Source organism: Neophocaena asiaeorientalis, unplaced genomic scaffold (assembly GCF_003031525.2).
Source record: "Neophocaena asiaeorientalis asiaeorientalis breed wild unplaced genomic scaffold, Neophocaena_asiaeorientalis_V1.1 scaffold43, whole genome shotgun sequence".
In the NCBI taxonomy this organism is placed as follows: Eukaryota; Metazoa; Chordata; class Mammalia; order Artiodactyla; family Phocoenidae; genus Neophocaena; species Neophocaena asiaeorientalis.
In genome coordinates this window covers 10,710,749-10,737,904 of record NW_020173674.1, presented here as the reverse complement: position 1 = coordinate 10,737,904, position 27,156 = coordinate 10,710,749, and the positions used below count along the sequence as shown (strand labels likewise).

Sequence of the window (27,156 nt, the reverse complement as noted above, 5' to 3'; positions counted from 1 at the left end):
ATATATATTTATAATTGTTATATCTTCTTCTTTGATTGATCCCTTGATCATTATGTAGTGTCCTTCCTTGTCTCTTGTAACATTCTTTTTTTTTTTTGAGGTATGTGGGCCTCTCAGTGTTGCGGCCTCTCCCGTTGCGGAGCACAGACTCCGAACACACAGGCTCAGTGTCCATGGCTCACGGGACCAGTTTAGCTGTCTGCCTTTTCATCTTGTGTATCTTTCTGTGAATGTGGTTTTTGTTCCACAGGCTGCAGGATTGTAGTTCTTCTTCCCCAGAAGCTATTTCTTTCTTTCTTTTTTTCTCTTTTTTGCCGCACAATGAACTCATTTGGGGAACTTTATTTTTTTTTTAACTTTTTATTTTATATTGGAATATAGCCAATTAATAATGTGAAAGTTTCAGGTGCACAGCAAAGCAACTCAGCCATACATATACATGTAACCATTCTCCCCCAAACTCCCCTCCCATCCAGGCTGCCACATAACATTGAGCAGAGTTCCTTGTGCTATAGAGTAGGCCCTTGTTGGTTATCCATTTTAAATACAACAGTGTGTACATGTCAACCCTAAACTCCCTAACTATCCATTCCCCCCACCCTTACCCCCTGGTAACCGTAAGTTCGTTCTCTAAGTCTGTGAGCCTGTTTCTGTTTTGTATATAAGTTCATTTGTATCATTTCTTTTTAGCTTCTGCATATAAGGGATATCATACAATATTTCTCTTTCTCTGTCTGACTTACTTTCCACAGTATGACAATCTCCAGGTCCATCCATGTTGCTGCAACTGAAATTATTTCATTCCTTTTAATGGCTGAGTAATAGTCCATTGTACATATATACCACATCTTCTTTATCCGTTCCTCTATTGATGGACATTAAGGTTGCTTCCACGTCTTGGCCATTGTAAACAGTGCTGCAATGAACATTGTGTTGCATGTATCCTTTCAGACCATGTTTTTCTCTGGATATATGCTCAGAAGTGGGATTGCAGGGTCATAGGGTAGCTCTATTTTTAGTTTTTTAAGGAACCTCCAGACTGTTCTCCATAGTGGCTGTACCAGTTTACATTCCCACCAACAGTGTAGGAGGGTTCCCTTCTTTCCACACCCGCTCCAGCATTTATTGTTTGTGGATTTTTTGATGATAGCCATTTTGACTGGTGTGAGGTGATATCTCATTGTAGTTTTGATTTGCATTTCTCTAATAATTAGCGATGTTGAACATCTTTTCATGTACCTCTTGGCCATCTGCATGTCTTCTTTGGTTAAATGTCTGTTTAGGTCTTCTGCCCATTTTTTGATTCGGTTGTTTGTTTTGATGATATTAAGCCTCATGAGCTGTTTGTAAATTTTGGAGACTAATCCCTTGTCAGTCACATCATTTGCAAATATTTTCTCCCAATCTGTGTGCTGTCTTTTTGTTTTGTTTTTTATGCTTTCCTTTGCTGTGCAAAAGCTTTTGAGTTTAATTAGGTCCCGTTTATTCATTTTTGTTTTTATTTCCATTATTCTGAGAGATGGATCAGAAAAGATATTACTGCGATTTATGTCAGAGAGAGTTCTCCCTATGTTTTCCTCTAGGAGTTTTATACTGTCTGGTCTCACATTTAGGTCTTTAATCCATTTTGAGCTTATTTTTGTGTATGGTGTTAGGGAGTGTTCTAATTCCATACTTTTACATGTAGCTGTCCAGTTTTCCCAGCACCACTTATTGAAGAGGCTGTCCTTTCTCCACTGTACATTCCTGCCTCCTTTATCAAAGATAAGGTGACCATATGTGTGTGGGTTTATCTCTGGGCTTTCTATCCTATTCCATTTTCTCCATAAAGTCTTTCCTAATAGCATAATCAGGAACAGGCTTTTCTTTAAACTTATATAAACCTTCCTTATGGCATTCTGTCTCATATTATAGATAATATTATGTACTTAAAAATTATTTGACTACATGTCTGACTAAAATCAAACACAATGGTGAGCTTTTTTTAAAAAAATTCTACACATGTAGTTAATGGATATTTGTTGACTTAATTTAAATCAATCTTCATGGGCATATAAATAATGAGACATCAAAGAAGGTCTAATGATATGGGAAGAACTACTTTAGACTGGAAAGCCTTGATCATTCATGAGACTCAAAGTAGATTTTTGTTCAACAAATATTTGTTTTGAGTATCTTCTTTGTGCTAGATGATATATGAGCGTTTAAGCAGGCAACTGACCTGAGAAGTGGAGATAATAAACAGGAACCTAGAGGAACTGTCCCCCAAAGGAGCAGAACTTTGAAACAGAAAAAATTGGGGACTGCTCTTAGTGAGAGGAGAGATTTTAAAAGAAGTAAACTTCATGGGAAAATGGTATCACTTAATGAGAGCATAATAAACAAGAGAAAACCTAGTAGGTTAGGTGTAGATGCTGTAGAAGAGCCAAAGATGAACATGTCAAATTACTGTAAAAATTAGAACAACTTAAAAAAAAGAAAGCGGTTAGTACATATGTTTCAGGCAAATTGAACAAATCAGGGTTCTGAACTGGATTTTCTCGAGCTCAGAGCCATTGAAGCTTTCAATAGAGAGAAAAGTCAATATAAGGTCAACAGAGAGTTACCAAAATCCGTAAAGAATGCAAACTATCTTTTTCTCCAGAAGACCAGGAACCAGAGACCAGAGCTGCTGCAGAACTTATGTGGAGTAAGACTGAGACCACAGTGGATGTTCTTGGGGTTCATCTTGAAACCAAGATAAGGAGCAGATTTGCAGTGGCCGGGTGGTGGGGGACAAAGGTTATCTCCAGATGCAGGAGTTCTGCCAATCCTGATATATCTTATGACAGAAAAGAAACTTTGTGCAATGTCTACTTTTCAATTTCGAATGGAGATCAAAAAAGCAAATGAAGTTGGATACCCCACAAGTTGTACCTACCAAGTCCATCTGTGGTTAGACTTTATTTACCCTAAAATAAGAAATCTAAGTTTTATAAAACCATTACAGTTTTAATTTTAGCTTTGAGAAGAGGAAACTTGAAGATATAGGGATTTGAGGGGGGCGGAAAGTAAGCTTTATTTTGTGAGACCCCAGGATGTGAAACAAAAACTAAAAATAAGAAATTACGGAGAGATAGCTTTTAGTTCAATAAAAAAGGAATATCTAGATTGGTTCTGGTTCTGGGCAAAATAAAGTAAGCATCATCTACCCCGTCCCTCCCACCGAATGCGGCTATAAAACTTGGACAAAAAGCAAGGAACAGTCATTTGGGGACTCTGAAAAGCAAACAGTTGCAGGCAGTTTGGGGAAGAAGACCAGAATTAAGTACTACCTAACTTGGGCTTCCCTGGTTGCGCAGTGGTTGCGAGGCCGCCTGCCAATGCAGGGGACACGGGTTCGTGCCCCGGGCCGGGAAGATCCCACATGCCTCGGAGCGGCTAGGCCCGTGAGCCATAGTCGCTGAGCTTGTGCGTCCGGAGCCTGTGCTCCGCAACGAGAGAGGCCACAACTGTGAGAGGCCCGCGTACTGCAAAAAAAAAAAAAAAAAAAAAATTACTACTCAACTGGTGGCTGGTTTATCGCATTTTGTTCCCTCTCCGGTATTCCTTGGCCTGGACTCAAGGCAGCCTGAAACCCAGAAGCGGGTTTTGACAAGGATAGACAGGGCTCCAAGAGAAACCATCTGGTGCAGACTTGAAGAGTGAGAAGGGACCTGCTGGTGGTGACAATGGCAGCAGCGGGAACCAAAGGCACCTAGAACTCCGAGGGAGGGTACTTTCTTCTCCAATCAAAGGACCTGTTGTCCTAGAAGGTAGGTGAACCCCTGTCGATTTCTTCTCTCCCGTCTTCCTGCTGCTTGGACTCAGACTTGGGTGCTGTCAAGGGAAACTCCCTTCAGCGTAGGGTAAATAAAGCCTCAGCTTTCTGACCCAAATAGGAGAACCTTAGGGAACTGAAAAGTACCAAGGAGATTTTGGAGAGGGAGGAACTTAGGAAAATGACCTGATCAGGTTGTTTATGAACTCCTGGGCTCACCCCTGAGCCACATTCTAGTGGAAATGATTCCAAACAGCATACTAAAGACTTTGAGAACTGAACTAACAGATAAATTGCTTTTCAGGTGCCAGATTGGCCACTGGGTGGAACACATGTGGAGCGTATCTGAATATCACATTTTCGTTTTGAAATATCACTTATTGCTGGAAATGGAACTGACGTTGAAACCACAATGTAAAGGGGTAGTGGTGGTAAGAGAATTTCCCACACTTTGACTCTAATAACCAGAGAAATTACTGAGACTTGTGGTGATAGTAACCATGCCAACCCTAGTCTCCCAGAAGAGAATGAGGATGGGGAACAGATGGTAAAAATTGGGGGATAGCTGTGAATGTTGATCGTGTCCCAGCTGGGCTACTTTCTAGAGCAGTGGATCTTAAACTTTATTATGTATCAGAATCACGTGGAAGGCTTGTTAAAACTTAGGTTGCTGGACCCCACCTTCTCCAGTTTCTGATTAAGCAGGTCTGAGGTAGGGCCTGAGAATTTGCCTTTGTAACAGGTTTCCAGGTGATGTGGATGCTCCTGGCCTTGGGAACTGTGCTTTGAGGATCGCCCGTTGTAAGGTAGCATTGCAGAGGAACCAACTTGGTTCCGGGTGCATATTATTAATTGGAATAAGTGAGAAGCCAGACAGACTCCTCTGTGATTTAACATTTTTGTCTAGCAATTATGTGTTCGATATTACACACATGCACACGCACAGTTTGGTCCCTAACCCTAACTCTAACCTCCAGGAACAGCTCCTTCTTCAACTTTGCCTTTTTTTCCTTCATCTCCTCCCCCTCCCCACCCCCATCTTCACTCCTCATTTTCTTCCTTCTCCTTCTTCTCTAGCAACTATTGCATTAAGTATTGAAAGAATATATATAATTTCCCTGACCTCCAGGAACAACTCCTCTTTATCTCCTTCCCCTTCCTCTTCCCCTTCTCTCTTCTCCTTGCCCTCTCCCTACTCTACTCCGTCCTTATTTTAGATACAGTAACAAAACATAGTTGGAATTTTCATGAGAACAATTGGAGTTCTCAGCAGAGTGATGACTCAGAGGAGGTCACAGAGTTTCTCTCCAAAGAATTATTCACAAGTGGTTGCAACATTGGACACTGGGTTCCGTTGCCCATAGATACTATAATACCTTTTGGCCCATTTAGCAGTTAGCCACATATTCCTGAATTTTCCAGGTGGAAAATGGATCTAGGTGGGATTCACTGATTCAGTTCCAGTTTTTGTAAACGGAACATATGACATATATCCATTAAGATCGATCAGTCTCTAGAAAATCAAACGAAAGGGCCCTTTTATTTGCAATGAAGCCCACCCACATCAACATGGGATGCTACTACTACACAATCAGGCCTCTGTACTTCTTTTGTTCTTGGAGTTTGGGAGGAAAGAGACAGAACTTGAGAAAGACTACAGATGAGCTAGTTTTATCAAGTTCCATGAGAAAGAGGAAAGAATCTTTTTGAATGTCAAGAAAGAAAACAAAATTATATTACAATCTTTCTGACATTAAGAAACAAAGCATGAGTTTGTTCTAATTCTTTTCATATTTTTCCTTTTTAGAAAAATAGCCACAAATAAAAGTTTCTCAAACCACATAAACAGCATCATAACAGCATATCTGAACTTAATAATCAGAAAAAGGGGAGCAGTTTTATGTACGAAAACATGTACGCTATTTGTATTATTAAAAAACTGGAAATACCTAAAATGTTTGGTTTGGGGAGAATGGTTTGACTCTGTGTTAATCAGCGATTACTGCAAAGATGTTGTATAGCAAACCAATCCCAAACCTAGTGACTTATAAGCATGAATTTATTTATCTACTTAAAAAAATTGTGCAGGTGATTGTGTGCCAGCTTGGGCAGCTCTGCTTCAGGGTGAAGGTTGGATAGACTTGGCTTCAGGCTTCAGACTGTGTTTAGGTCTTCTGCACATGTCTTGTTTTGGGACCAAACTGAAGGGTCGTGCTTCCTGGGGCATGGTTTCCTCATTGTGATACAGGAAGGTAAGGGGTGAGTCAAATCAAGCAAGCATGTCTGAAATCTGTGCTCCATCATGTGTGCTAACATTCCATTGGTCAGAGAGAGTCACATGACCAAGACCGCCGTCGATGGAGCCTGCCAATTTACTCTGCCTCCTCTAGGGTACAGCCAGGTTATGTGGCAGAGGGAGAGAGTAATGAATTGGGAACGACAATCTAAATCTACAACACACTTTTACAGTCACATGCTTGAGACAGAAAGGGGGTAGGGCACAATCCTTAAAAGGATGACATGGCCATTGAGGACAAACATAAACTGGTTAGAACCGACTAGGTCCAAGACGGCAGACAAGTCGACTTCCACTAGACCTTGAGCCTCATTATATGCTCACTGTAATACATCAGCATATGCTAAATGACACACCCACAAGCATCATGACAGTTCCGAGGCCGACCATAAAAGGCCAAAAAGTAGGTGGTGACTCAGTTCCTGGAAATCTCCACCCCTTCCCCAAAATAGTTGGAATAATCTCCTTCTACTCATTAGCCTACAAAATTACCTAGCCCATAAAAACTAACTACACCATATTACGGGGCCTCTCGCCTTCTGAAATGGCCCACACTCTGTCTGGGAAGTGTGTTTCTCCCAGGGCCGCTCTCACATTCTGAGATGGACCACATTCTGTCTATGGAATCTATATCTCTCTAAATAAACCTGCTTTCACTTTACTATGGCTCACTCTTGAATTCTTTCCTGTGCAAAGCCAAGAATCCACACTTGGTGGCCGTCCCAGGACTCGCCTGAGACCCGGGACATTACCATCCTCTGATGCCCCCACTTTTCCCTGCAACATGGTGAGATGTTTTCTTTAAAAAGAACTTTTTATTGTGGATAATGTCAAAATACCCAAGTGGCAAGAAGAGTTCAATGAATCCCTGGGTGCCCATCACTCAGCTTCAGCAGTCATCAACTCCTGGCTTCCCTTCTTTCATCTATATTTCCATTCATTCCCCTAGTTGGGCTATTTTAACTCCTAGGTACCACATACTTTAGGATCTATCTCTAAGAGGTAATTTTTTTTAAAAAAAGCATTAGCCATAATCCCTTGCACAAATAATTTCTTAAGAACATGATAGAATCTTAGTTATCAAAAACTATGTCTACAATAGGTCTGTAATGACATAGGAAATGAATATAACTTTGAGTGAAGGAGGATAATGTATGACTACAGGTACATTAAAAACATGCTAAACAAGAGATCAAATGGAAATTTAACAAAATGTTAATAACAGTTTTTCTTTAGTAGTGGGAATAAATGTGATTTTTAAGAACTTTTAATTTTTATCCCCTTAAACACTTTCTTTAATAATTATGGATTATATTTATAATGAAAATAATGATGCCAAATTCAAATTTAGACATAAACTTAAATTCCTGGGCAAGGCAACTTACCTATTTGGATATGCAATCTTCCCTAATATTCCTATTACTAGTTTACTGAAAAGGAAGCATAAAAAACTAGAAAGAGCATATACTTGCCATCAGAAGACCTTGGGCAAATCACTCAAACTCAACAGAACCTAGGTGTACTCCCCATTTGCCAAATGAGGATAATATAATAGCAAACTAGGAACATTTTGGTCTTGAGGATCAAGTGCACGTGAAAACATTTTGTAAATGGAAACTTGCCATACAATTGTAAGGTATTATTATTATTTCTGAGACCAGTTTCTGAGCTAGAATCTGAAGGTTGATAACCATGATAGCATGTTTTAGACAGCAGGCTGTGGGAAATTGTCTTGTTCTTCTGTTTCATGTGATCAGTTGGAAAGAGTACTGGGCTGATGACCGGGTTGGCTTGGGTTCTAGGTCTGGTGTTGTCATTAACTAGCCTTGTAACATTCTGAGAGTCCTTTCCACATTTTTTTTTTTTTGTAAAAATTAGGAGTTTGGGTTAGATGATCTTAAAGGGTCCCCTATCTATGACAGACAACTGATGGCAAAATGCCAGCATTTGCTTACAGTAATTAGGTTAATTTTTTTACTGTCTGCTGGGTTGATATTCATGCAAATTTGCACAATTCTGTTGAGAGGAAATGGATGAATTAAAATGTGGAATCCAAGTTTTCATAATGTAGATGACAGAGTAGATCATCGAGTTTCATATTTAGAACCACACAATATACTGAAACATCGTTTTGGGAACTTGTATGCTGCCTTCATTGTGAGCTGGACTTAATCAGAACATTTAAGTTGGTATTCTACTCCTGTCTCTTACCAGCTGGGTGACCTTGGACTAATCCCTTAAGTGTCTTGATGCTCCATTTCTCAATTTGACAAATGTGTATTATAATGTCCGTTTCATAGGGATTCTGTTAAGAGGATAAAAATGATAATATTCTTGGAAGAACCTTGCTTATGGAAAAGTACTGTACACATGCAAAGTCTCTACTTTGACGATCAGGGGTGAGTCATCTGAAAGCATAGCATTGCCTGTTTTCACTCATTTTAATGAATGAAGCTGGTAAAGGGAATAACCAAAGGCCATGGGTGTTAAAAAAAAAAAAAGTAAATAAAAGAAATAATTAGTTTCAAAAGCTGGACAAGAACCAGAAATGGAAGCTGGAGTTTTGGAGGTTGACATTGGGGCAAGAGATTTGTCAGGAGACCAGGGTTTCAGTTCAGTGATTATCCACTCCCTGGATTCATTACCCTGAGGCTTATTAAATGGAGTTAGAACCTTTAGGGATATATATGTGGGCATGTTATAATAATTCTCTGTTGGCACTGTGTCACCTTAAGGCATAATTATCCGACTCAAGAATGAAGTTGAATTTGCATTAAATTAACTCTAGCAAAGAGAACTCTGATAACAACTGGAAACAAAGATTTAGCACACATCTAAATAAAGTATGCCAGTTCTCAAATATTGGGGCCAATAGTTCAGAGATTTTCTTGTTTCATGCACTGACACAACTCATTTATAAGACTGTACAGTTTATATTCTTTTCCCTCTTTCTCATGTCTTACAAAGCCCTAGTATCCTGATTATTTCATTCCTTGTAATCTTGAGGCCTTGGGAAAATAAATATACTTTTTCCCCTAGTGGTAAAATAAGCAATTCTGTTAGTTCCTCACGGCAGTCCAAATGTCAATCTCTCTCTCTGGAGTGTGCTTCTCCAATTATTTTCCTAGAAAACTCCAGCTCAGCCTTCCTCAGCTGCTCCAATGCCACATCTTCTGTGAAGGCTTGCTTGGTTACCCACATCTTCTGTGAAGGCTTGCTTGGTTACCCCAGACTGTAATTCACTCCCCACCATGCCTCTCACAGTACTTCATGCATGTTTCAGTTTAGCCTTCGTTGCATCAAATCATGGTGGTTTGTTATCATGTTTGTTACCCATTCTGGACTATAAGATCCTTAAAGAGAGGAGCATGCCTTTTTCCACAGTTAGGTCTCAAGATCTCATACTATATCTGATGTTGGATATGGGATGAAATCAGAAGAGAGGGGGAGGAACTCAGTGCCTGAACACTTAGTCTAATTTTGACCTGCATCTCTTCTCTGAAATGGATGTATGCTCAAAAGACAGAGCCAAGAATTCTCTTCATTATTATTCATCTCTTTTCTTGCTTCCTGCCATTCCCCATTTCTCCATTCCTTCCTTTCTTTTATCTTCCCCCTATTCTTACCTGTAATAAATAAAAATATTCACAGTGTAAAAATATAAAGCAGTACATGGATTATGACCTAAAGGACAAAATAAATATTCATAATTAGTTGCTGATACAAATACATAATTGAATAAAATTAAAGGGGGAGAATAGACAAATCTCCCATACAGTAGAATTCCAAGTAGTAGATACTTCCCTCTCAATTTGGGGGAGAATAACTCCCTATTCCTTAAGTGTGAACTTAAGTGGTGACTTCCTTCCAAAAAATACAATTTGGAAAGGGAGAAAAAAGGGTAAGTTTACACTAGAGAACCTGACAAACACTACCTCAGTCGGGTGATCAAAGTCAATGGCAATAATGAAGTTATGTTTTGAGTATGTACCCTTGACATGATGTGATGAGAATGGTGTTTTACCTCCATGTCTTTCTACCCAAAACTCATAACTCCTTGTCTAACTGTCAGACAAATTCAATTTGAAGGACATTCTACAAAATACCCGACCAGAACTTCTCAAAACTGTCAAGGTTATTAAAAACAAGGAAAGTCTAAGAAACTCACAGCCAGGAAGAACCTAAAGAGACATGACAGCTGAATGTTCTGTGGTATCCTGGATGGGATCCTTGAATGGAAAAAGGATATTAGGTTAAAAATAAAGTACTCTGAATAAAGTCAGAACTTCAGTTCATAAGAATGTGTCAGTATTGGTTAATTAGTTATGACAAATGTACTTTAGTCATGTTACCAATAGGGGAAACTGGGTACAGTGTGTACATACTCATTCTTATCTAAAATAGACATTCCTGTCATTTATTTCCTATTGTGTTACCATGTTGATTGCCTTTATGGCAATTATCACAGTCTATAATTATCTTTTCTGTTGTTTTAACACCAGAATTTAATTTATTAGCAAACTGACACAAAAATGTACAGTAGGCAAAGACTGTTTTCATTGCATCTTTCGTTTCCTTACTTCTCTATATACCAGGGGATCCTGATTAAAATTTAGAGCCACTGCTTCCTCCCAGAACTCACAATGAAGCATCATATATAGGCCTGTTGCTTTTCCTTTTTTTTTTTTTTGCGGTATGCGGGCCTCTCACTGTTGTGGCCTCTCCCGTTGCGGAGCACAGGCTCCGGTCGCGCAGGCTCATCAGCCATGGCTCACGGGCCCAGCTGCTCCACGGCATGTGGGATCTTCCCGGACCGGGGCGCGAACCCGTGTCCCCTGCATCGGCAGGTGGACTCTCAACCACTGCGCCACCAGGGAAGCCCAGGCCTGTTTCTTAATAGCATCTTTTCTTTTTCTTTGTTTTTTTGAGCAGAGAAAGGTGTATTGCAGGGCCAAGCAAGGAGAACAGGTGGCTTGTGCTCAAAAACCCAACTCCTTTTAATAGCATCTTATGCAATCCTTCACCTTAATTCAACTGAGCAACCCTTTACAGAGATTCCATCTTGAAATGTAATTATCTACTTTGTTTACTCTATGTCTCTCCCATTAGACTGTAAACTCAATAGAGCAAAGATCTTCTCTGTTCATTCACTGCTGCATTCCCAGTATGTTCCAGGTTGCCACACATAGTAGATACTCAGTAAATACCCATTGAATGAATGAAGGAAGGAATTATTGATTGTTGTAACCAAGACTCAGTGGATCATTGCAACTGGAGCAGAACTAACTCATTACATTACATTATAAATAGAATATACTTCATGCTTTCTCTAAAGAGAGGTAGTAGAGAAAGTGCCTTTGACCTGGGCTCTATTTCATCTTCCCTCCCTCCCTCTCTCCCACCTTTCTTTCTCTCTTTCTTTTCTTCCTCCCTCCCCCACTTCCTCCATTACTTCCTTCCTTCCTTCCCTAGTTCCATTCTTTCAATAATAAAAACAATAATATCCCCAAGCATCCCATGAAGTGTGAATAACATGATATTGCCTGGAGTTTCATCTTGGAAGATGTGTAAATAGGTTGGTAATATACAATGTTAGGAAGTTACTTCTAGGAGACTCAGCCTTTCTCTATCGAAAGGTTGCCACTGAACCACAAGCACCTAGCTACTAAGGATAAAGAAAGTCTCTTTCTGTGCACAGCTGGGGGCTTTCCCCATCCTGGGATCACTGAAAGCAAGGATGACAAAGAGGCTGGGAATCCTGAAAGACAGTCACAAAAGAAGAGTTGGATGTTAGACCCTGAGCATAGTGCATCTTCCTACATGTTTAATGAAGAGCAGTGGTGGATAACTAACAAAGACAGTATTTTATATAGTCTGTGTTAGTCTTTGGAGTATTTCTGTGCTTTGATTGGTGTGTTCAGTTTCTTCCGTTAGGTTATTTAACTTGTACTTCTCCAGATGATTTTTTTTTTGAGTGTCACCCATTCATTGTGGCAAATTTATGAGATATTTGATGATATATTAGGCAGGGTCTCTGGAATCAGTGAGGTCAGCATCTGACTTGGGAGATAAAACACACAGGCCAGGAATGTTTCCCTAATAATGAAGTCCAATGTGAGACTGTCCCTTGAAAGTGATGTTATCATAGTTGAGAACAGAGGGATAATAAGAGTCAGGTAAGGCTTCACGGTGGAGGTGAGCTTGCCCTGAAAGAATGACTGTGAATTAATGCTTAATGGCTTAATTTGATGTTTTTGAAATCTCTAGACACCAAGCTAACAGAAATAGTTACGTTCTCCAAAGAGGTCAGAGTGTACATGAGCACTACAATGTTACAGGTGCTGTGATGGAGTTATACTCAAGGTACAGAGGGAGCATGGCGGAGAGTGTGGTCACTTGTTCTGGCATGGGAAGCGTGGTCAGGAAAGCCTTTTTAGATGACGTGTTGCTGGGCTAAATAGCTCAATAAAAAATACATATCTTTACAAGATATCTAATAGGAAAGTGTAGAGGTATATTGTTTAGGTTTTAACAATCCTCTGTATTTTAAACAGAAAAGCTTGGATGTAGTGAGATGTGTGCTTACCAAATCATTGAAAGGGATGGAGAAGGTGGCTCTAGGCTGGGACTCTAGGAAAGACTTTATAGCGCAGAACTGGACACCCAGAGGAAACATGACATTTATCTGAAAGAGTCTGGGTAATCAAGGAGTCCCCATTGATGGAATTTTTGGCTCCAGAGCCACATCTCATCTGCTAGACTCCCAGCAGCAAAAATGGAAGCCTCATGCTCAGGGCACTTCTTTCTCCAGGTTACTCAGTTTTAATTCATGTCTTGAGGGATTGCATCTGAGTGGTGGAAATTAAATAACATCCTAAGTTGTTAGGGAGTCTAGGAAGTCTAAATCCTTTTAGGTTCTGAAGTTTGTGAACACTCACCAGATGGTGGTTGGAACAGATTATGTACAGGCCAAGTTGCCTCCACAAGTTGTACATCGACTGCAAAAGTCAAAGACCATCTAGTACCATACCCCTGGGTAGGTAGGCTGTCTAATTGGACCGGCAAAATACAGATCAGAAAATTGTCCCATACAAGACAAACACATGGAGAATATTCAAGTTTGTAATTTATAATTAACACACACACACACACACATGCGTACACACAGCCTAGCTGGTTATCTGCTGTCCACATTGCTATCATGCACATTTCTTTTATTTTTAATTTTCTTTATTTATTATAGAGATATAATCGACATATTATATTAGTTTCAGGTATAAGACATAATGATTCAATATTTGTATATATTGTAAAATGGTCATCACAACAAGTCTAGTTAATATCTGTCACCACACATTTGGCAGGCGGACTCTCAACCACTGCGCCACCAGGGAAGCCCCACAAATTTCTTTTTCTCATGACGAGAACTTTTAAGTTCTACTCTCTTAGTAACTTGTAAATGTACAATTCAGTTTTATTAACTATACTCACCATGCTGTACATTACACCCCTAGGACTTATTTATTTTTGGAACTGGAATTTTGTAGCTTTTGACCCCTCTCTTCACCCATTTTGCCTCCTCTCTCCCCGCCCCACCCACCTCTGACAACCACCCACGTGTTCTCTGTATCTATGAGTTTGCTTTTTTGTTTTTAAAAATATGGAACACTTCACAAGTTTGCGTGGGATCCTTGCACAAGGACCATGCTAATCTTTTCAGTATCATTCCAATTTTAGTATACGTGCTGCAAAAGGAGCGCTCATTTCTCTTTTTTCCTTTAGTTAAAAAAAATTGAGATATAGTTGATTTACAATATTATTTAAGTTTCAGGTGTACAACATTGTGAGTCACAATTTTTATAGATTATACTCTAGTTATTATAAGATATTGGCTATATTCCCTGTGCTGTACAATATATCCTTGTAGCTTATTTAATTTATACATAACAGTCTGTACCTCCTAATCCCCTACTCCTATCTTGCCCCTCCTTCTTCCCTCTCCCCACTGGTAACCACTAGTTTGTTCTCTATATCTGTGAGTCTGTTTCTTTTTTGATATATTCACTGGTTTGTTTTATTTTTTATATTCCATGTATAAGTGATAACATATAATATTTGTCTTTCTCTTTCTGACTTATTTTACTAGTGGGTTTCCAAACAATAAAATAGCTGTCTCAATGCCAATCTCTAGCAAAATTCTGAAAGTGCATGATTGGGCAGATAACTTATAAGCATTTGAAAAACCTGGTGATGACTAAGAGCCCATAGGAAGTTACTGAAGACAAATGCACCTCACTTTAAAAATAAGGCTTCTATGGGCTTCCCTGGTGGCGCAGTGGTTGAGAGTCTATCTGCCGATGCAGGGGACATGGGTTCGTGCCCCGGTCTGGGAAGATCCCACATGCCCCGGAGCAGCTGGGGCCGTGAGCCATGGCTGCTGAGCCTGTGCGTCCGGAGCCTGTGCTCCACAACGGGACAGGCCACAGCAGTGAGAGGCCTGCATACCGCAAAAAAAAAAAAAAAAAAAGCTTCTAAATGGTTAAGTTTATATAAGTGCTACAGTGTATTTTGATTGTATGGAAGGATTTGGTATGCTTCCTATGATATCCTTCTTGGAGAGATGGTTTATTATAGTTTGGATGGCGAATTGGTTATTTTTTTGCTGCAAAAGAAACCACTCCAAACTTAAGGGCTTAAAATATCAATGATTTTATTTGCCCAGGCTTCTGTGGGTCAGCATTTTGGCCTAGCTCAACTGGGCAGTTCTGCTGGTCTTACTGGGGTCACTAATGTGGCTGCAGTCATCTGGTGGATTGACTGGAATTGGTCTAGGGAGCCTCAACTTGACATCTAATTTGTGTTCTACAAGGTGTCATTCTAGGCCTGGTTTCTTCACATTGTTGGTCTCAGGGCAGCAAGAGAGGACAGGCACCGAAGGGTAAGGGTAAAACCTCTGCCTGCAACAAAGCAAGTCACATATCCATGGGTGACAGGGGTCACCTAATAACATGGATACAGGATGATGGGGTCGACAGGGGGTGGCGATCATAATTGTGACAGTGTATCACAGATGGTGTTAACTGAGCAGGTTTCTATCTAGTTGGACAACAGTTGTCACAGAGGAGGACTACTATAGATGCTGCATTCATCCTGTCCTATTTTAGATATTTGTTAATGACTTAGACAAAGGAAAGGAAATATGATTGCAATTTTGACCATGACACAAAATTATGATGAATAAACTAAATCCCGAAGATGATTTGTCAGTTTAGTCACTCGGCCAAAACTAATAAAAACACAATATATCAGTGTTAAATGAAAAGTCCTCCATGTATGTTAGTAAAATAAATTATGATAAGGCAGCATTGAAAGACATATGAAAACTATATTTGATACCATATTTATGAGACTAAAAGGATCAAGATGAATTAATAGAAATATAGTTCACAGGTAAAAGTAGCAGTTCCCCAGAACAAAATATTCCCAGTGTATTTTGTTTATTTCTGAAAATTTGTAGAAGAATATGGAGCTAGGGAAAATCTAGGTGACTTGTATGATGAGAGGGTTCAAATATAATCTCCTGGAAAATGGTACGAATGAACTGGTTTGCAGGGCAGAAACAGAGACACAGATACAGAGAACAAACGTATGGACACCAAGGGGGGGAAGTGGTGGGAGGGGTGGGGGTGGTGGGATGAACTGGGAGATTGGGACTGAGATGTATACACTAATATGTATAAAATAGATAACTAATAAGAAACTGCTGTATAAAAAAATAAATAAAATAAAATTTAAAAAAAAATTATTATCCTGGAGGAAAAGTTGATGGAGTACTTGCTCTAGAGAAAAGAGGACTGAAGACTCATAGAAGATGCACAATCGATCCTAATACATGTGAAGAGCTGTCATGTAGAAGAGAGCTCTTAGGGAGGAAAAACAGGATCAGTGGGAGGAAGTTGTTTGTAGATAGACTTTAGCTCAAGATAGGGTACAGTACTTTAATAACTGGAGTTGCCCAGCGAGGAATGGAGTGTCTTACAAGTTAACGATCTCTCTCCTTGGAAGCTCAAGCAGAGTCTGGAACACTCTGAGGTAGAAGAGATCCTCAAGGAATCCAAATTCAATGATGCCCACTTTCTTCCTCTCCTATTTTTATACTTATTAAATTAAAGAACATTTCCTCCATTATTACTATGCTTTTTATTACTGGGGTGCTCTTTAAACATTATGAACAGAATCATGAGTGTTCATTTTGGTTAACAAAACAGGAAATGTAAAAAAAATTCCTCCTTCCTTTGGCTAACGGCAAAACCTCTTTTTTTTTTTTTTCCCATTCAGGGTCTGCTGGGCCAATATTTAGAACATAAATGTTATGACCTTGGAAGGAACACATCTCTGCCACTTCAGAAATAAGGAAACTGAAGCCTAGAGAGATGGAGAAACTTGCACGAGGTAACGTATATTCTTACTGGCAGAGCGAGCTTAGAACAAGGGGAGTGTCATTGCGTGAAGACAGCTTAGTCTTTAGATTTCCGAATACTTGTGTTCTCATCCTGGATATGTCTTTTGTTAGCTACTTTAGTTTTCTTTTCTAAAAATGAAGACAATGATACTTATTATAGGCTGAGTGAGATAACCCACATAAAGTACCTATTACGCAGTAGAGGTCCAATTAATAAATGCTGAAGCTCCTCCATCCATGCCCAGGACATCATGTTACCCTATGTGATAAAGCTTTATATCAATTAGTAGTATTCATTTCCTCCGGTGCATTCATTATTCTTCTAGAATACTATGTCTCGGTTTGTTGAGGACAGTCCTGGCTCATGTATATCATCCCAGCATAATTATTAATTGCATCCCATTTCATTCTCAGAAGTGTCCTGATTTAAATAAGTCGTAGAACCATCCTACCTAGAACTTGCTTAGTGCCCTCCTTAGGGCATCTTTCAATTCCTTGCTCCTCATACTATAGATCAAGGGGTTTAAAATGGGAGTGATAGAAGTGTAGACCACAGACACCACCCGGTCCATCTCAGGAGAGTAGCTGGAACTGGGGGACAAGTATATAAAGCTGGTGCAGCCATACTGCGGGAGGACCACTAAGATGTGAGAGGAGCAGGTTGGGGAAGGCTTGGTGGTGCCCTTCTGCTGACTGGATCTGTAAAATGGCTTCCACGATGAAGACGTAGGAGATGGAGATGACTGAGAGGGGGATGCCTAGGACGATGAAGCTGATGATATACAGAGCAGTTTGGTGAACGTGCGTGTCTGCACAAGCCAGGCGCATGACGGCAGGCATGTCACAGTAGAAGTGGTAGATTTTGCTGTTGTTGCAGAACGGGAGATGGAAGATTAAAATAGTCAGTGGTAACGACAGCAGGAACCCCAGTACCAGGGATCCTACCATCAACTCCACGCACAAGGGCCAGTTCACAATGAGGGTGTATCGTAGAGGGTAGCAGATTGCTATAAACCGGTCATAAGCCATGACTGCAAACAGGACACAATCAACCCCACCCAAGAAGACAAAGAAAAACATTTGGGTGCCACATCCAGTGATACAAACAGGAGTTTTGCCCATTGAAAGAAGGTTTTCCAAGGCCAGTGGGGCGATGGAAGATGTATAGAAGATTTCCAGAACTGCCAAGTTAGCCAGGAAAAAGTACATGGGGGTGTGGAGAGAGTGGTTGATCTGGACAGTAACTGCAATGATGGCATTTCCACTGAGGCTGGTCAGGTACATCACCAGGAAGGCCACAGAAATCACCACCTGTACGTTTGGGTCAGCTGAGAATGGACGAAATAAGAATTGTATCTTTGCAGTTTTATTTTTTGTATCAAACAGTTGTTTGATTGTATCAAACAGTTTTATTTATTTCTTCCATTGGTATGGCATTGGACCTACAAAAAGGAAAGATGACACAGTCTCTAGGTACCTCTCATTTAATACGATGCTTTCCCAACGTTTCCATTCATGGAAGTACTTTGGCAATTATGTGCACACTTTCATTTCAAAGCAGATCATGGAACACTATAGTGTGTACATTTGCCACCTTTGCCCTCAAGTACTGAAGACAGAAATCCTCAGTGGTGGGGATTTTGATGATCTTTGCTTTAATTCCAGTGCCTAGCATAGTACCTGATAGAGAAAGTTTTCCAAGAAGTATTTGCTGAATGAATTAATGAATAAAGTCAATTTAAAGTTCAAAGTTACAAAATAGATAAAATAGGGCTTCCCTGGTGGCGCAGTGGTTGAGAGTCCGCCTGCCGATGCAGGGGACGCGGGTTCGTGCCCCGGTCCGGCAAGATCCCACATGCCGCGGAGCGGCTGGGCCCGTGAGCCATGGCCGCTGAGCCTGCACGTCCGGAGCCTGCGCTCCGCAACGGGAGAGGCCACAACAGTGAGAGGCCCGCGTACCGCAAAAACAAACAAAACAAACAAAAACGATAAAATAGGTTATCAATTCATTATGGGAAACTTGAAATGTGAAATTTTAGGAATGTATAAATAGCTGTGTGTCGTAGTTTAAAGAAAATCGTGCTAGAGCTACATCGTGATATTGCATTGCAAGCTCTGTAATTATTTAGCTCAAAACCTAGAGACTTTATTGATTCATTTTGCTTCGTCTCCTTTATCCAATAAATACCAGAATTCATTTGTCCCTAAATACTGATAGTCGGTCCTTCAAATTTTTCTCATATCAAAAAACAAACATTATATGATATTATTCATATGTGGAATCTAAAAAAAATAATGATACAAATGAACCTGTTTACAAAACAGAAACAGACTCACAGACTTAGAGAATGAACTTATGGTTACGGTGCGGGGGGAAGGGTGGGGAAGGAGGGATAAATTAGGAGTTTGGGATGGACATGTACACACTGCTATATATAAAATAGATAACGAACAAGGACCTACTGTATAGCACAGGGAACGCTGCTCAACATTCTGTAATAATCTAAATGGGAAAAGAATTTGAAAAAGAATAGATACATGTATATGTTTAACTGAATCACTTTGTTATATACCTGAAACTAACACAACATTGTTAATCAACTATGCTTCAATATAAAATAAAAATTTTCAGAAGTTCTCATATCTATTACTTTGGTCCCTTCCCACTGCCCTGTTAGTTCTATCCATTGTTACCTTACATTTGGATTCTTGTGATTACCTCCCATCTAATCTTCCATTTCCCTTCTTTTCTCTCTATAATACATCCTGCTCTCCATTATCATATTATTCATCTGCTTGAAAATTTTCAAGGCTTTCCTATGTATTAAATGACAGCTTTCTCACTCCTCTGCTGAGTATTCCAGTCTCTCCTGGATCAGACTTTTTTTTTTTTTGCGGTACGTGGGGCTCTAACTGTTGCAGCCTCTCCCGTTGCGGAGCACAGGCTCCGGACGCTCAGGCCCAGCGGCCGTGGCTCATGGGCCCAGCCGCTCCGCGGCATGTGGGATCTTTCCGGACCGGGGCACAAACCCGTGTCCCCTGCGTCGGCAGGCGGACTCTCAACCACTGTGCCACCAGGGAAGCCCTGGATCAGACTTTTTTAGGCTAATCCCACTATGGCCCTCAATTATCCCTGTCATATACCATGTGGTCTACTCATTGGCTTCTTATCCATCATTCTCCTTTCTGCTTCACATAATTCTATTTTCCTTCTAGCTAGAAATCTTCTCTCTGTTGTCTGATTCAAATCCTGCCCACTTTTAAAATTCTAGGTTATGTTCTTCTTTTGCAAAGTCTTTCTAGGCCACTCCAGTTTAAATCTCTCTCTCCTTTCTCCGAAATTCTATGTCACTCATAATGTTATGATTTTAGAGCTAACATACTGTCTTTACTGTATCTGTATGTTCTGTCCCAAATTATATTCTAGGTTCCTGGAGGACGAGGGCTCTGTCTTATGACAAGTTATCATTTATTCCATGTGAAGTGTTAGGCAAAGTGAAAGTACTTAAATGGGTTAGCTTACTTCATCCATTAAACCACTTTCGTAGGCATGTACTATTATCATACCCATTCTACAGATGAAGACATACAGGATTAAAAAAAGTTAAAAAGTGCTTTGGGGCTTCCCTGGTGGCGCAGTGGTTGAGAGTCCGCCTGCCGATGCAGGGGACACGGGTTTGTGCCCCGGTCTGGGAAGATCCCACGTGCCGCGGAGCAGCTGGGCCTGTGAGCCATGGCCACTGAGCCTGCACGTCCGGAGCCTGTGCTCCGCAGCGGGAGAGGCCACAGCAAGTGAGAGGCCCGCGTACCACACACACAAAAAAACAAAACAAAACAAAACAAAAAAAAGGTGCTTTGAAGTCACATAAGTTGGAAATGGGAGAGCTGGGATATGAAAGTTTGTCTATAGAGCTTTTGTCCTTAATCTTTGTTTATACTACACTGCCTCCCCTATACTTTATATCTCCTAAGTGGTTTTGTTATTTGATTGGTTATAGTTCAGCCATAGGTAGAACTCTGGATGGTCTATTGGAAAAAGAGCACCTAAGAACAGAGACCAAAAATGTTTGATTACAGTATTTCCAGACAAGAGAAGCATAATTATAATTTAGACTGTGGTTTGTCTAGTAAATACTGCCCTTGCCAATGCAACAACAAAAAAATCTCCCTTCTTTCTCTCATAAGAAGCAGAGGGAAAGTGTTTGGTTAAAAATGATGGGGGCTTCCCTGGTGGTGCGGTGGTTAAGAATCCGCCTGCCAATGCAGGGGACACTGGTTCAAGCCTTGGTCCAGGAAGATCCCACATGCCGAGGAGCAGCTAAGCCCATGTGCCACAAGAGCCCGAGAGCCACAACTACTGTAGCTGGTGCACCTAGAGCCCCCATGCTCTGCAGCAAGAGAAGCCACCGCAGTGAGAAGCCCATGCACCACAACGAACTGTAGCCCCCGCTCGCCACAACTAGAGAAAGCCTGTGCGCAGTAACGAAGACCCAACACAGCCAAAAATAAATAAATGGATAAATTTATTTAAAAAGAAAGTTTCTTACTCATTGTAGTCTCTTCATTGTGACAAGATAAAGCTGTAAGTTATGTTTTATCTGGAAGCTATCTCAACTTTAAATTATATGAATTGCTTTTGTTATTGCAAAGAAGAAACCAACTAGACACATTTTTCAAAAGACGGTCTGGAACATATTTGTTTTAAATGATGCCAAAATATTGAACCAAATGTCGGGCATCATGCAAACAAATAACTGAGTGCTTTGCTTGCTTCATTCTTTATGTAAATCTGGAGGGATAGTAGGGGTTATTGGGATCCACGTTGTGCTTCCTAGACTAGAATGTATATAGTCTAGAATCTAGAAGATACAGAGCTGTGTCTAGAACAAAGTGAAGTCCTAGCATCCACATAGCACAACTTTTTTAAAAAGTCAATTTTAATGTGAAAATTTTTGGATATAAAAAAATAAAAACGTGGAGATAGTACACATAGAAAAAAGATCTGCATGCATTTTGGAAGATAAAAACATAAGATTTCCGAGAGATTTCTTGGTGGCTGATCACCAAGACCTTAGGAATGTAAATTGTCTCTCGTGCTAATTAGATTACCTAAGTAGAAAAGATCTAAAAGTACTGATTTAGACCCTAGATTGGCTATTACTCAGTGGAAAATATAATTCCCCAAACTTCCCAAATATAAAACCTTGACTTGGAACACCTCCTCCTTTATTATTCCAAAGAACACAACTAAAGTAGTAGTCAACACTTTCTAAGATAGATATGCCTAGAGAAAACTCCCAGGGGATAACTAGTCTTTGGAAAGATGGTTTATCATCTCTTGAGACTGTTTACAATCATGTGACCAAGAACAAAGCTTCATGAGTTCTTCATCCTTCACGTAAACAAGTTGACTAGTGGCCATAAAAGATCACACATACCCACAGAATCGGAGCTCTGCCAGGTTATATGATCCATCTCTTCCAAAGAGATTGCCTGACTTGTTCAAGGTTGCCCCAGTAAGTCATTTTTTAATTCATCATTTAAATATACAAGGTACCGTAGAGGATGCAAAGATGACTGAGATGCCGTCTACTTCATGGAGTCAGAGGGACAAGACTGTCAGCCAGATTTTCCCTTATTCTTGTTCTGTTTGCAACACCTTCCATCCTCCCTTGTCAGTTTCTCTCAATTTAAATTGTAGACAACATTTAATAACAAGGGGAAAATGTAGTGAAAAGGTGATCTTTTACCTAAGTCAGTCAACTGTCTCTTTGATTATACAACCAGATTTTAGGAGAATGCATTCATTAAAAAGAGCATACAAATTTGGGGGAGATGATGATTCCAAGCAAGATGGTGGAAGGTAGGCTATGTTGGAATTGAATGATGTGTATTAGGATCCCAGCTTTACTACTTATTAATTTTGTGATCTTGCTAGCTCGTTTGCTCTAAGACCCCATTTGCTCAGAATAACACCTCACTACTTTACAAGATTGTCATGATGTGCAGATGAAACAATGTCCATAAAAGAACCTACAGGAATGTCTGGCACATATTAACTGTTCAGTAAAGTACATTGATTCATTGATTCCTTCATGATCTATCCTGAGACTGAAAAAGATTTACATGGCTGCGTAGACAGAATGCCTGGCCGGTCTATCTAATATTTTCTGGGAGAAATTTTGTATTACATCTGGTTCCACTACTAGTTTCCTGTGTCACCTTATATTGCAGAATCCCTCTTTAAGTAGAATGAAGGATGAGCACTGTTTCATCTACTTATAAATGAGTTGTTACAGTTAAAAGATAGTTTATATAAAATGTCCTGACTTTAGGTTTATCTACATGGCCTAATTGAAATTTATGTTATACCTGTTAGCACAAATTTGGACTCACCTGAAGAGGAAAATGAAATCTTAATTTGGGAGTTTTGACTGTGGGATAAACAGGGAAGGGAGAATAATATTCCAGCTATCATTCAGGGGACAAAAGCCCTGCTTGGAGCACAGGTATTTGTTCCTCCTGAAGGTACTCATAGCAGCTGGAAGATTCCAACATCAGATGGATATATTTATTTTTACAAGACATCTTTGAATAACATTTTCTATATGTTCATATAAATGAATTTTATATGTGAATTTATGAATTCATAAATATTCATAAAATTAATTCATAAAATAAAATACGAATTTTACATATGTCGGTAAATCTGAAGAAATTATGTCTGAAGAGAGTATTTTTATTTTCTGGAAGAGACTCTAAGAGTATTTTCTGGCAGCAGCATCTGGAAAGAAGAGCTAAAGTCGTGTCCCTTTACAATTTTTTAAAAAATTTATTTTACTTCATTTTTACCTTTTTTTTTTAAAAATTGAAGTATAGTTGATTTACCATGCTGTGCCAATCTCTGCTGTACAGCAAAGTGGCTCAGTTATGCACACACATATATATATACAGTCTTTTAAAATATTCTTTTCCATTATGGCTTATCCCAGGAGGTTGGATATAGTTCCCTGTGCTACACAGTAGGACCTTGTTGTTTATCCATTCTATACATAATAGTTTGCATCTGCTAATTCCAGACTCCCAGTTCATCCCTCCCTGCCATCTCCCTTGGCAACCACAAGTCTGATCTCTATGTCTGCGAGTCTGTTTCTGTTTCATAAATATGTTCATTTAGATTCCACATATAAGTGATATCATATGATATTTGTTTTTCTCTGTCTAACTTCATTTAGTATGATAATCTCTAGGTCCATCCGTGTTGCCACAGATGGCATTATTTCATTCTTTTTTATGGCTGAGTAATATTCCATTATACATATCACATATTCTTTATCCATTCATCTGTTGATGGACACTTAGGTTGTTTCCATGTCTTGGCTATTGTGAATAGTGCTGCTATGAACATGGGGGTGCATGTATCTTTTTGAATTATAGTTTTGTCCAAGTATATGCCCAGGAGTGGGGTTGCTGTATCATTCCCTTTACTGTTAATAGGTTGAGTCATATAGAATTTGCTTCTGAAAGTCAATAATGGCAGCATATAGGCAATCCCACATAATACTTTTCAGCATAATACTTTTACAAGCATAGTTTGAGTATATCAAATGACATATTCAGACACTCAACAAAGAGTTATCATTCTCCTACTGCATAATAATAGGTAACATTTATTGGGTACTGTGTGCCATGCTAATCATTTTACAGGCATCCTCTCACTTAAGGGGTCCTTCAGTCCTATGCAACATGTACCTTTATTGTCTGTATTTTTTTCCAATGAAGAAACTCAGGCTTAAAGGTTTAACCAACTTGCCCAGCTAGTAAATGGCAAAGTAACACAATTCCTAGGTCAGTCAGAAGCAAGTCTAAGCTTCTATCACAAAAATAAATTGTATCTCACTGAACAATGCACTACGTGTAAGGCTGACTGTAGGTGTCCTAGAGAGACAAATCCTTTCATTCTAATTGTCCTTTATCTACAAGCTATTTCACTGTAGAGTGACACACCACCAGCCTTTCTGAGATCCTTACAAAGTCTGTGCTCAGTGCCCTGATCTGTAATCTCTCTCTTTCCTTTTTGCTCCTTCTTTTCGTCCTCTCTCAACAACTACTCATTTAATCAATATTTATTCTAATAAATCTTAAAAAAATATTTATTAAGACCCTCCTCTATGTAAGGCATAGCTCTAGTTTCTAGGAGAAGAGGGAAAAGTGTAGAGAACGAGAGGGAGTGTCAATACACAAAGAGGCCAAAACTGAATGAGAGATGAAGTAATAAAAAGAATACAAGTCAAATTCAGCTAAGGGCTGTTGTAAAAGGACAATGTGTTAGGAAAGTGCAGGCGTATCTCTCTTTTCCAAAAATGGTTTTTGAAAAGTTGCATGTAATTAGAATTATTTTTTAATGCATACGTGGGATTCTTTTTTTTTTTAACAGGAGAAAATCAAATTTAATTTTGTATGTACCGGAGCATATGGGGGATTCTTAATGAGAAGAAACCTTCTAGCCATTCCTTTTATAACAGAAATCGATATCCTCTAATTCTTCAGCTTCTATTGACATTTGGGATGACAGATGTATTTTTAAACTGGAGAAACCTTGAAAGTACTGACATTATATTTCAAGGCCAGTTAGTTTCCGACTCAATCTGATCTAGAGCATATGATCCCTTGACTATTTTGGACAGAGCCTCCTTCTTGCCATCAATCATTTTGAAGAACATGGATTTCACAGTATGCATTCTTGAATTCTCCTTAAACTGTCTAGTATAGGACACTGGTTCTGAGTCAAAACTGAACTTTGACTCTTTCTGGGAAAACTCCACTCCATACTTAGCTTCTGTTCCTTGGCCAATGTCCACAGCAAGCCCTGTCCTGGTTACAAGCTAGGGATTTTCCTAATCTTCTAAAATCTGGAGTCTGGAAGGAGATTCTTACCTTTTAATATACTCGTGTGGACTGCAAGCCATTGCAGATTTACATGGATCCCTTGCTAAATGCTGAGGACCCCAGTGGTCTGTCCTCAGAAGATCTGTGGGCTGGCATGCTTACCACTTCTAGATTCACGTATCTCACTGATTCAGGGCACTGTGTTAAAGCTCTTCTCAAACTGATCTCAATCAGATCTGATTCCTTATCTGATCAATTCTGGGACTGAGAGTATGGTCTATCCTGCTGCTTCTTTGTATAAGGTAACATCCGGCTATACTTAACATCTCTGTAGCCTGGAACTTACCTTTGAAGTTCCCTTGATATTTGGATTTGAAATTATCATCAAATAATGACATTCATAATAACTAAGCTGGCTAAAGTGACACTCTTGGTCCCTGAGATGACTTGGGAAGGTCTGCTTGGGAAGCATAAAACAACAAGATTAGATTCAGTGTTCCTATATTCCATTATTCCATTTGGTGCCGCTGCCCTAAGGATTAGTTTTTAGTCACTTGTTGATGAACTCAGTGATGAGGTCAGTTGAGGAAAGGAAAATTACTATTTTCACTTGATTTACCTTGAGATAACATTCAAAAAAAATTTCCACATGCGGCATTATTCATTGTTTTTTTGTTCTTTTCCATATTCTGCAATATCCCCTTTTCTCTTTGCTTCTGGGAAATTAATTCCTCTTGACTTTACTCTCATATCTCTGATATTCCTTCTTAGTCTACTTTGCTGGCTTCTATACTTGCCCTAACTCCCACGCAGGCTGGATCTTGGCCCCAGGCCCTCTTTTCTATTTACATTTTATGGTAGGTAATCCAGTTTAGTTGTTTGTTTTTAAATACTAAAGCGGGCTGATAACTCTCAGATATGTCATTTGCAGCCTAACTTTGTCCCTGAACTCCAGACTAGTATATCCACTGTCTAGCTGACATCACTATTTGGATCCTAGTAAGTATCTCACATTTAACATATCAAAGCCAGAACTTTTCACCCACCATCTACTTGGGTGTTCTGTACTGAACCATTCAAATCCTGACGGTGGTCTCTCAATTTACTTGACATTTGGGACTTTCTTGGTGGTGCAGTGGTTAAAAATCTGCCTGCCAATGCAGGGACACAGGTTTGATCCCTGCTTGGGGAAGATCCCATATGCTGCAGAGCAACTAAGCCCGTGAGCCGCAACTACTGAAGCCCGCGTGCCCTAGAGCCTGTGCTCTGCAACAAGAGAAGCCATTGCAATGAGAAGCCTGTGCACCACAACGAAGAGTAGCCCCTGCTCGCCGCAACAACGAAGACCCAACGCAGCCAAAAAAAAATTTTACTTGACATTGATGAAACTAATTCTTCGTTCAATTTCATGTAAAGCACCTGAAAAGATGGTTTTCTTTCAGTGTCTCTTGGAGAAATGGGGACCATCTAGAGCTTCTTTTTTTATTTAAAAAAATTTTTTTTAAAGGTTTTTCATGAAATCATAGAACTAGAAGGGATTTTAGAGGTCATGTAGTGGGTGACCATATCTTGGATCTCCATATCTCAAAGGGCCTTAGGTTATTAATGGAGTTTTCAAGGTAATTTTAATATTTCAAAAGCCCTAGCATATGTCATACATTTTATTGGGATACATCTATCTTTTTTTTTTTTTTTTTTTTTTTTTTTTTT

The 27,156-nt window shown here is 39.6% G+C and overlaps 2 protein-coding genes and 1 non-coding gene across 3 annotated transcripts in view; 1 reads left to right on the top strand and 2 right to left on the bottom strand.

Moving 5' to 3' along the window:
• LOC112402006 (olfactory receptor 10V1-like) overlaps window positions 1-27,156 on the top strand; it is a 43,267-nt gene that overhangs the window by 10,333 nt on the left and 5,778 nt on the right. The window contains exon 3 of the mRNA XM_024748535.1: window positions 16,434-16,547. The gene's annotated coding sequence lies outside the window, so the exon portion shown is untranslated. The remainder of the gene's footprint in view (window positions 1-16,433; window positions 16,548-27,156) is intronic.
• Window positions 13,750-13,855, bottom strand: LOC112402540 (U6 spliceosomal RNA). Its single transcript, XR_003003716.1, has one exon. It is a non-coding gene; the product is annotated as a U6 spliceosomal RNA (small nuclear RNA).
• Window positions 17,131-17,841, bottom strand: OR10V1 (olfactory receptor family 10 subfamily V member 1). Its single transcript, XM_024749367.1, has one exon. It carries the CDS (start codon window positions 17,839-17,841, stop codon window positions 17,131-17,133), a length of 711 nt encoding a protein of 236 aa, XP_024605135.1.